Here is an 11,506-nt window from a genome sequence, read left to right as displayed (position 1 = left end):
ATGGGCCATATGCTTAACCAAGACAAGATCTCTTTCTCTCCAACACTGTTGCCAACTCATGATTCTCATGACCTATGCTGGGAGAGACATGGGCTAGGAGTCAGAGGACCTCTGACTTTGCAAATAATTGCTAGCAACATTTGTCCACCCAGGCTATCCTTTCCTGACAACTTGACAAGCTACTTTCTTAATCCCACCCTGCCTCAACTTCCATCTAACCTGGAGCTCTTATTCAGGCATACTCTCTGGATCTAAGTTGTATCTACAAAATGAAGAAGTGAATGGAATGACCTTTCCCATCCCACCTCAAGGTGATTTACTTACTCAATCAATAGACATTTATGAAGCCTTGTTCTGTCTGGACAAGGAACTGCAGAAACAATGGTGACTATGATGTGGCAATGCCTTGGAACACCTCACAGTCTCATGTTGCACCAAGACACGCCAAGAAAAGAACATTTGGTGGGGAGAAGGGGGAGGAGAAATGTCCCAATGAAAGATGTACTGAGAGAAAGGTAGCAGACCACAACACCAGGTTTCCTGAGACCTTATCCAGCAGAGCTTTCTTGATGGTAATGTCTTGAAGTGTTAAAACTTGGCTTCAACATCACATTGCATGGGCTGAAGTCTAGACATAGCCATGGACTAGTTGTATGCCCTAGGCAAGTTGACTTAACATCTACATATTTTGGTTTCCTCATCTAAAAAATGGAGGTAATCATACGTAGCACTCCTCTTTCAGGGTTGTGAGGGTTAAGGAGGAAGTGTTTAACATGTATTTGCTATTATTGAGATCATGAAGAGAAATCTTTAGACCATTCAGATTTCGTATAAAAAAACCTTCAGGAATTTTTTCTTTTATTATATTTGGGAAAATAGAAAATATGGAGGGAAGGAAATAGAAAATTAATCAAAAAGGAAACAAAAAGATTTTTTGGAGAAAGCAATTCATTTGCAAAAAGCTTGGTCCCTACCTGGAGACAGGTACAAGCGATAAAATTTCCCCAGATCAAACGTCTCAGAGGTATCAAAATTCACCAATTCTATATTTAGGTGCCCATATGTTCCCACTGGCCAGAGTTGCCCACAAATACAGACATTTCAGTGCACAGAGCAGCAATTTTCAAAAAGATTTCCCTTTCGGGAGAGGGAGATGATACAAAGCTTAATCTGTTCTAAGTGATTCTGAAATATTGTATCAATTCACAGCAGGAAGGTCATCGTGGTAAATAAGCATGAGGATTCTGCTCAGTGTCTGGGATTTAGCTGACTAACTCCCACTAATGTTAATGGAGCCATGCTGCCAAATCACCAACATTCACCCTGGATATTTGTTCCAATCCTTTACTGTTGAGATTGAAATGTGTTTTCCAAATCAAGGCTGATCCTGAGATGGTATCTCAGCTTGGTCAGAAAGGGACAGTATGGCTGATGCCTGGGGACCTAAAAGTACTCAAAACGATGGCATTAAGAGGCTTTGCTGAAAGGTGTGTCTTCACATTTCTCCCCAATTCAGTGCAGCTTCCTTTGCCCGGTGTACAATGTGGTCCACTCCACTCACCTTCCAAACTCACTTGCCACCACTTCTCTCTGTGAAGTCCAGGCAAAACAAAATACCCCAGTTCTCCACTATGTCCCAGACTTCTCTGCTGGAGGTGAATGTTTATGTTGGTCCCCACTTCCTTCTTTATTCTTCAAGGAGACCCATCTCGATACCACCTCGATGGTGACATTTTTCTAGACCTGCTCCCCGCCTTCAGCACACACACATGCACACATTGGATGTGATGGCTCCCTCCTTAGATCTCAGAATACCTTGAGCCTTGAACATGGCACTTCACATTCTGCCTTATGAACTTGTCTTATTTCCCTCAGATAAACTGTAGGCCCTGTGAGGCACCACACTTGTCTTTAAATTTCCTTCAGCACTTAGTCTAAGCCCTTGCACACCATCAGTGCCCAAGAAAGCAGTGAATTGAATTGAATGACTTTCTATTGCATGATGTTTGGGGAGGCTGGAACTTTCAGGGAAGGGGTTGGGTATTGGGGAGCTGGGGTGTAGTTATAGATGATAGGTCTTTTATTTATTAAGTTAAATAAACATGTTTTGGAGAGCATCCTCGTCTTTGGAGCCAGAGAGAAGAACTGATCCATTCCTCAGAACTGGTTTGCCCCAGCTGACAGACACTTAGAACACGGGCCTGGGTGAACCAAGGATCTGATTCACAACAGCAAGTTGTGCATTGGTATTTGGCACCAGTGTCCTCTCAGACACCTCTCTATACGCTCATTTGGCTTACAGCCCCAAGACCCAAAGCTGACAAGAGCCACTGAACACATTTTAGCCACAATACTCATTTGCGTTGGGTTCCACCAGGTCTTCTTGAGCTAACACACCATCTGTCTGGTGTGTGACAATCTCCTAAAGGAACGTAATCTTTGAGTAGTCATAAAGCTGGCTCGCCATGCCTGATTGAGTATCAGAGGCCTGGCTGGGATGGGATGGATAATTTACCCTTGTCTGCTCTGATTTTAATTGCTTCTATGGAACCTGCAGGAGGTCTGGAAGTATGAAAAGCAGAGGATGGTCTGTGCTCACCATTTCTTCTTTCTCACTTCCCACTCACTCACTCACCAAGTCTAGTGGATGGTTTTGAGGCCTTTAGCTATCTGGTATTTAGCTATTTTATCTAGCTGAATGCTTATTAAAGTTGCATACTCAGAACAGGCCTTCTTCCTTGAGATTCCACCTCCCTGAACTTTATGAAACCACTTTGCAACTTGCCTTAGCAACTTGCCCTTTCACCCCCCAAACTGAGCTTCTCCTCTTCTGTCCACTCCAGGCCCTATCCTTGGTCAGCCCCTCTCACCGCCAGGGCCACTGCTTCTACTCCTAAAGTCTGAGAATTTTTGCTAGCCTTCCATCTAGAGCATCTCATCACTAACCTCGCACGTGGCGTAAGCAAGGGCAGCTCTGTTGTGAGGACCTCACACTTCCCTTCTGGCCCTTTCCCAATTTCGCCTCCAAATATCTGGTTGTCGTAATTTTATGCTAATGTCTCTGAATCCCTAGTCCTCCACCCTGACTACACATTTGATCCCCTAGAAATTGGAAAATAAAATACAGATGCCCAGGCTACAGCATCAGAGATTCTAATTTAGGTTGTCTGGAGTGGGGCAAAGGCATTCATATTCTTTAAGTATTATTTTCCCATTATTACTGACATAAAATTTTATCTGTTTGTCTGAGAAGCAGCTTTGACAGCCCTTCTCAACAGCTGAGACTTAGGTGTTATTATCTCCAGGGTTCGAGGCCCTGGAGCAGGAACTCAATGGCAGTGGATTGTCTTAAGTAAAGTAGCCACACAACTTGGTTTGCTCAGGACAGATCCAATTTACACCCATTGTTCTGGTGTTCCATTCAATTAGCTATCTGCCCCTTTCATTCTCAAAGGTATCCCATTTTGTACAATAAATTATATAAGCCTCCCCCCTGCAACCATAAGGGTACTTAAGGTTTGAAAATACTTAGTATTATGGGCTAAATTGTGTCTTCCAGGTCAGAATGTGACTGTATTTAAAGATAGGGCCTTTAAAGGGTGATTATGTTAAAATGAGGTCATTAGGGTCTGCCCTAATTTAATCTGACTTGTGTCTTCATAAAGAAGAGGAGATTAAGACACAGAGAGAGACACTAGGGGTGCACATGTACAGAGGAATGACCATGTGAGGACACAGAGAGAAGGTGACCACCTGCAAAGCAAGGAGAGGTCTCAGAAGAAACTAATCCTGCCAACACCTTGATCTTGGACCTCTAGTTTCCAGAACTGTGAGAAAATAAATTCTTGATTTTCAAGTCACCAAGTCCGTGATATTTTGTTATGGCAGCCTGAGCAGACTAATATACTTGGTAAAATATAAAGTAAGTAAAACCAATATAAATATAAATAAATATTGTTTCCTAAATATTCCAATCCTCCAGGACAAATGCTTACATCATTTTCCAAGAAACTCACTGTCTTGATCTTAAGTCTTTCAGTTTCCTCAACCATTCAATAAAGGCTTTGACTTAATGTCTCCGAAGGATGCTTTTAGCATCCGTATATTCTGAGTCTGTAAGACTGTTGCCAGATGGAAAACTGAGGCACCCATCTCTCTGGTAGTAGATAAGATGGTGATAATGAATGTCACATATGGTTACAGTGGGTTAGGCACGGTTCCCACCCTCAAGGAGCCACACACTGATCTGGAAACATCTCATCTCCACGCAGCAAGGGACAGAGTGACTTTTATGGAGGCTCAGTGCAGGTGCACTTAGCTAGCCTGGAGGAGAGTTTAGAATAAGTTTCTGTGTGAACAGACAGCCAGACTGATTTTTAGTGGGTGAAGAGGAACACACCCAGTGAAAGGAGGTAGTGGGACAGGTATTCCCTGCAGAAGAAACAGCATTTTTAAAAAAAGAAAGAAAGAAAAGCAGAGGTAAAAGGGAAACCATGTTCTTTCTGGTACTTTCTTAATTTCCCGCACCCTTGATTTTAAATCCAGTCCTTTTCCTCTGCTCTCAGAGGTCAGTGAGTACAGCTATTATCCTTCATATTTTTTAACCCTTTAAATATTTGAGGACTTAAAAATGACAAATTCTGTGCTTTAAGCTTTCTTTTCCCCGGGCTAAGTAATTTCAGTCTCTCTAGGCTATTCTTCAAGATTTTAAACTCACAGTTCACACATTAGCATTCATCACCCCACCAACGTGCATGCGCCCACACACACATTCACACACACACACACACACACACACACATTGTGCACACACGGGCCAAAAGGGTCTGTGGTTCGCCAAAAGGCTCTTAAATTTAAGAGAATAGATTGGTGTTGTCCTATCAAAAGTACAGGTTAAGGTCACATCCATCACATAGCTATGTGAACCATCAAATTATCAGTGTGTTTCCCTCATTAAATAGAAAGCAAAAGAATCAAACTGACACACATCAGTCATCCTGAGGGATGACTCTATATGCCCAGAGGAAGGTGTGTTCCCTGCTCCACTACCGACAAGTGAATTAATACTCTTACCATTTGAGGGTGTTTGGAAGCATCAAAGAGCTGAAATAGATCAGCCCCACTGATATGGGATGCATTTCTACCAGGAAATACTATCGTTTCTCCAATCTCACATCACGGCATAAATACAACAGCCCTTGTTTTCCACACAGCTTCCTACTTCTTTCACGCCCAAGCGTAAGCTAAGAGCTCTCAAAAAACACTCTTCCTCCATCTCTGGGAGGTGTCTTAAAACATTTTTAGCTCACCAGATACGAAACAGAGGAGGATCTCTTTCTTTATTCAAGAATAATCCTTTTCAACTGCCTGTTTATACTGCAGATGGAAACCTATAGATTGAAATAAACATATTTTCATTCTAAAATTGGCATCTGCACTGCAATAGTTAAAGGATGCAACAATTGTGTTTGAAAAGCAAGCATCCAGGAAATTCCACATTGCTTTGCAATATTCAGACAAAGGACGCATTGGAATTAGAAGGTGAATAGCATTTAAGAACTGAGGAAGAGTACTGGTCTACTGAACTAATGGGACCGCATGTAGACAGAAAATGCCAAACATGCTAGTAAAATGTGTGGGTAAAATGTAATCTCTTAGGACATATAAGCAAAGGATCAGTCTCCTTTGAAATAACCCAATAAGAAATGCTTGATTAAAAGTCTAGAATTGTGCTGTATGATACAGTAGCAACCAACCATATATGGCTATTTAAATTAATTAAAATTAAATAGAATTAGAAATTTAGTTCTTCAGTTGCAGTAGCCACATTCTTAGAGCTCAACAGTCATTGTCATACTGAGCAGCAAAGATAGTAGACATTACCATCATTACACAAAGTTGTATTGGACAGTGCTGGTCTAGAAGGTTCTGTTTGACTCTTGGGTTAGCATCATTTAAACATCAAGCCTTAAAGAGATGATAGGGAGCACAGCATGCTGCTAGATGTAACAACTGATAGCATGAAAGTACGGTGGAAAGGGAAAAATAATTCCACTCCTGGAATAAACTAATATATTATAGCATTGACATTTTATTACAAGAAATATCCTTAGACAAGCAGAGAAATCTTGGACTAGAATGGAAAGGAGTTAGTAAATACTACTATTTGAATACCTCCTCACACACTTCTATACATTCACAAAATGCACGAGCCTCTTCTCATCTGTTAGTGGCTGGACTTTATCAGTCATCCCTCAAATACTTTTCAACCGTCCTTCACTTCCTGCCCCCAAAGTTCTGGTTGTTTTTTTTTTTTTTTTTGAATATGTAACAAAACAGTTTGAACATATATTTAAATAAATAGAATCCCAATCAAAATAGAAAATTGCAGACTCTTCCCATTAAAAAAAAAAGGCAAGAACTTTATTTTAAACAGATCCTCAGTTGTGTGTTACACCACGTCCATATCTAAACCAAAAATCATAATGATAATGCAAAGGAAACAGAAGGCTTCATAAAAGCACATTAGCCAAATATTATTCTTGGCCAGTGCTTTAACTAAATACGCAGTGGATGTGAAAGGTACAGGATGGCACTTAAATAAATATGAGCAAAGAGAAGGAAACATATTCACAGTCCAAAGCAACAGGTTTTTGAACCTTTGGTATATATCACAAATAAGCATCCGTAAACACGTGTTAGCCAATAGTGTTTAGTTCCAGGTTTCTTAAGCCAGTGATTGTGTGTGTTTCAAAAATAGCTGATAAAATAATAAATCAGGATTGACATGGGCTGATTAAGGTCTCTGGTGTGAGCACACAGGTAAATTCAAACCATGGCAAAATGAAGTGCAGCTGTGTTGCACAGCAAAACTATACAAGAAAATGAGTGAAATACACCAGTTAGAAATTCTGTGGCTCGGGTAGACACCCTTGATATTAACAACAACAACAGCAAATATATTTTTAATGCTGTCCAAAGTCCACAATCTGGAAGGCAGAAATATCCCAAAGCTCATAACCACATGCCTAACAGGGCAACAACCATCCCACAGGACTATTATAGTTGCATATTTCAATTCCCTCCCTCCCACCCAACACCCTGCCCCTAATAAACAGCACCAGTGCAGTTCGAGTTAGAAAACTGGAAATACTGAGACATTCCTAAAGTTTTCATAATGACTAAGGGCCAGTCAGACGGGGCTATAATGCAAACCTCTGCCATGGCCATTCTCCAAAAAGCACCCCATGGAGTTCCCTCTAGCTTTGCAGATAAACCATATTAGGTCTACTGTAAGGCCAGATTGAGAAAAAAAGCTGGCATGCTATCCTGGGCGGAGGGAGAGGGGCATGCTGATGGGAGAGGTACATGAAGGATGCCTCAAGGATGTTTGTCCTGCAGCCCAGGATGGAAGGATGTGTTGAGATAGGTCACAAATTGTGTACCAATAAAATATTTGACTCACGCCATTCACCAGAATACAGAGCTTAGCAGAGCTAAGTCCTGCTTGGTAGCCGTTCAAGTCCACTATGATCAGGATCAAACTGGACCACAAAACAAAAGGACTCAAAGAAGTCCAACTCATCCTCTCAGCACTCTATCAAACTGTCTCTGGAACCAGTGGTGTGACGTAATCATTCTACTTTCTCTCCTCTCCCATTGAGGCAAGATCTTCTCTTAACCAGCCTTATTCTACATCTCAGTGATGACAGCCACATAAATGAGGGCAGATAGAGCCACTCTCCATAGTCGTCTGCGCTTGGGGCTACTTGTCATCCCTCAGACCTTTCCAAAACCTGCCCTTTCACACATAGGCAGAGTCGCTGGACTGAGTCCTGCCAAAATTGGGAACACTGACCCGTGGCAGGTCCTTGTTGCGGATCTCATAGACTGACTTCCTCTTGGCCTGGGCCCCTCGCACGGCCAGCTTGATCTTGCGCCAGCCCAGGTGGTTGAGTTCAGCCAGGTTCAGCACAACACAGATGCCACTCACAGCAAACATGAACACTAGAAAGACAGTCTTCTCAGTAGGCCGGGACACATAACATTCCACCTCCTTGATGCAGGGGTAGCGGTCACACTCATACAACCCTGGGACGCTGAAGCCATACAGAAAGTATTGGCCCACCAGAAACCCAATCTCCAGGGCATTTCGGAACACCACTTGGATAATGTAGAAGCGGGAGATGCCTTCCTGCCTTCGGAGCTTGGATCGTGCTGCAGTGCGCAACCCCGATGGGTGTGGAGTCAGCTCCTTAACCTCTAAACAATCTGGCTCCGTCTCCTTGCTTGTGTTCTCTGTGTTCTGCAGCACCCCATTGACAATGGCACTTTGCAACTTCTTGTCTTCTCGTTTGCCAACACCACTGCTCCCACCCCCAGGTCCTCCAGCGCTCCCCATGGACTCAGGGGGATCTCTGTCCAGGGCTAGGAAGACAGTAGAGTAGCGGCGTTCTCGCTGCTTGGCAGACTGGTGCACAGAGTAAGTGATGAAGCAGAGACTGGGGGTACACACCATTATGATCTGGAAGACCCAGTAACGTATGTGGGAGATGGGGAAGGCGCGGTCATAGCAGGCCTGGTTACAGCCGGGCTGCAGGGTGTTGCACACAAACATGGTCTGCTCATCATCGTACACCGTCTCCCCGACAATGGCCACAATAAGGATGCGGAAGATCACCACCACAGTCAACAGGATCCTGAGCAGTGGACAAAGGAGGGAGAGAGGTTCTCATGGGCTGAGTCACTGACTTAGGAAACCCCTACGCCTCCCTTCCCAGCTCCGTCCTTGATTGGGGAGCTATCCATCCTTCGTGGTACTGAACTGGGAATCCAGCAAACCTTTTTGTCTCTTCCCTTTCTGCAGGATGTTGGTAGACTGGGAACACTTCATACTACAGGGATCTCAAGCATGTGTACCTCCCTACACTGGACTTGGTGTATTTGCAACAGATCGATTACATGGAATGTAGAGAGGCACAAAACACACCTTCACTCTGGATACGGCAAATGTACATGGAATAGCTGAACACAGAGAATACAAAGTCTACACACAGAATATGTATATAACTACTCCAAGAGGGTATTTAGTTTAGCCTCAGTATGAATATGGAACTTAAGCTTTATATAAACAGATAGCTATGACTATATATACACATATATACATGAATATATATAGTATTTATGTATGTGAATATACATATATACACATATAGAGACACATAAAGTGTCAATTGGGTGTGTCGGTTTCTGGCACTGTAAGTTTTAACAGGCAAATCAGTTTAGCTTAATAAATGTTTGTTGGGAAAAGATACATCTGCTCTGAAGAGCAAATCTGTCTCCCCATTTGCCCTTCTCTGTCCAAATACAATCCTGCCTTCTTTGTAGATTCTATTTAGGGAACCGGATGAAGATTGGCTCCGACTCCAGAGAGTGGGGGGACCACGACGGAGCCAATAACTCCTTTGCTAATGGGAGAAGAGTGAATCCCCTGGTGGTGCCTCAAAGGGAAGGGACGAGGAGCTGCCAGAGGAGGAGGGCATCACTGGGCATCAGGCAAGCCCTCAATGCCAGGAACACAGGCGCATGGGCCAAGGATGATGGCAAGGGGTCAGAGGATGGTCTGAGGGCTGTCGGGACTCGGTCTGGACTTTAGAAAGGACTCCCGGGGGCCGCCCGACGGGGCCGGCTGATGACCGGCTCGGCGCCCTTACCTCCCGATCATAGTGGAGTGCTGCTGCACCGCGGCTTCCAGCAGCCTCTCCAAGATGGTCCATTCCCCCATCGCTGTGCATCCGGAGGCAGCAGACAAAGACTGGGCAGTACCGGGCACGTCCCCGCTCCTGGCCACTCCCCGGGCCTCACCTCCCGACTGGGAGCGAATTGCCCCCCAATTAAAGAATCAAACAAAATTTTTTAAAAATCCACGATTCCCCTCTCCCTTTTATTGTACTTAAAAGAGGGAAATGGGGAAGGAAACCCAAGCACGCCCAACTGATGGGCAGCTGGCGCGGTCCAGAGGTCGGCCACGAACCGCCAGCGCCGTCCGGGGGTCAGGTCTGGAGCCGGCGGATGCCCGGGCGAGGGGCGGGGCGGAGCGGGGGTGGCCGCGTGCAGGTCCTCGAGCTCCCGCCCGCCCGAGCGAGGTCTTTGGGCCCCACTCACCGACGGGGGTTGGGAGCCAAAAAAGGGTCCAGGCCCCAGCCCCCGCGCCTGGCACTTCAGCGGGCACCGGGCGCTCCCGCGCTGCCGCCTGCGAAGCCGGGGCGGAGCGCGCGGAGCCGGCTGCAGGGCTCGGGAATCCGCGGCCGCCGCCTCTAATCCGGCCTTAAGTAGTCTCCGCCTGCGTCACGCCAGGTCGGCGGAGGGGAGTCGAGCGCTGCGGGCGGCTGTAGCTGCGCGCCGAAGCCCGAGGGGCAGGGGATGCGCGCAGGGAGAGAGGGGGCCAGAGTCCTGGGGCCCCGGCAGGGAGTGGGGCGACTTCGAGAGGAAGGATCGCAGCGCCCCTCGGGGCTTCTCCGGGTGCCCAGGTAACCTCACCTGACCGCCAGCCCCCGGCAGGAGGGGCAGCCTGGAGCAGACTCGCGGGTGAGTGGGGAGGGGCGTGAGTAGGTAGTTTAGGGTCTCTCCGCGCATCCCTCACCTTTTGCTTTTTGTCTTTGGTGATACAACTAAAATTCCCTCACTGAATGCAGACGCTGGATGGGGGAAGGAGAGCGGGGGCAACAATAGGAGGCTTTTCAGTCTCCCTTGGAGAGGACTGCTTGGCTAAGAGTAAGTCTGCGGTCGGTGCCTTCGTGGATCCGACGCAGGGGTGAGGAAAGCTTGATTAGAGTCCATTTAGGCTGAAGCTTAAATGTAGGTGTGAAGCTGCCTCTGAGGATGGGGCTCTGAGCACAAGACTCTACCAAAGAGGTGCCTAGTTTGAGCGAGTGGGTGACCATGGTTGAAGGACTCGCTTCCGCATCGCAAACCCAGACGCTTTGCTATTCTTAAATGTCTATCTATCTATTATCTATCTATCGATCCATCCATCTCTTATCTGTTTGTTTGTTTGGAGGAGGGGGTACTTCTCGGGTAAACTGTGATCTAATCTGAATCTAAGGAGGCCCAGTATTCAACTAGCAAGAATAGCCACTCACAGTCTCACCCCGCCCTCACTTTCGTTTTCCGACCTCGGCTTTCTTCTCGCTCAATCAGCAGATCCTGCTTTGTGTTTTTAAATTTACGTTTTGCTGTCAGTTCTATCTAGAGCAACTGCTTAACTGGTCACTAGAAAATTAAAACAATCACACCAGGCTGCTAATTAGCTCAGGGAGTCAGTATTAGAGGACATAGCAGTTGAGTGTTTCATGTATATGTTCCAAAAGCACAATGAATAAGTGGTTGTCACCCTTTAAAAAATACAGCTGTGAAAAAGTTGCTGACTTGCTCTAGGCAGGTAATGCAGCCTTAATTATCCACAGGGATCATAGCACATATATATGTATTGCATAAGGCACACCGT

General features: G+C 45.5%; 1 protein-coding gene across 1 annotated transcript; it reads right to left on the bottom strand.

The window, feature by feature from the left end:
- Positions 1-7,632: 7,632 nt before the first annotated feature.
- GJD2 (gap junction protein delta 2) lies at positions 7,633-9,799 on the bottom strand. Its single transcript, XM_022587101.3, has 2 exons — positions 9,714-9,799; positions 7,633-8,699 (listed from the first exon to the last, which is right to left on the bottom strand). Exons 1-2 carry the CDS (start codon positions 9,782-9,784, stop codon positions 7,805-7,807), a joined length of 966 nt encoding a protein of 321 aa, XP_022442809.1. The 5' UTR covers positions 9,785-9,799; the 3' UTR covers positions 7,633-7,804.
- Positions 9,800-11,506: the final 1,707 nt, after the last annotated feature.

Source organism: Delphinapterus leucas, chromosome 2 (genome assembly GCF_059928025.1).
Source record: "Delphinapterus leucas isolate spDelLeu-1000000601 "Yukka" chromosome 2, BTC_Dleu_Yukka2, whole genome shotgun sequence".
NCBI lineage: Eukaryota > Metazoa > Chordata > Mammalia > Artiodactyla > Monodontidae > Delphinapterus > Delphinapterus leucas.
Note: the sequence above shows the minus strand (reverse complement) of the source record. Positions and strands in the feature narration are given on the sequence as shown.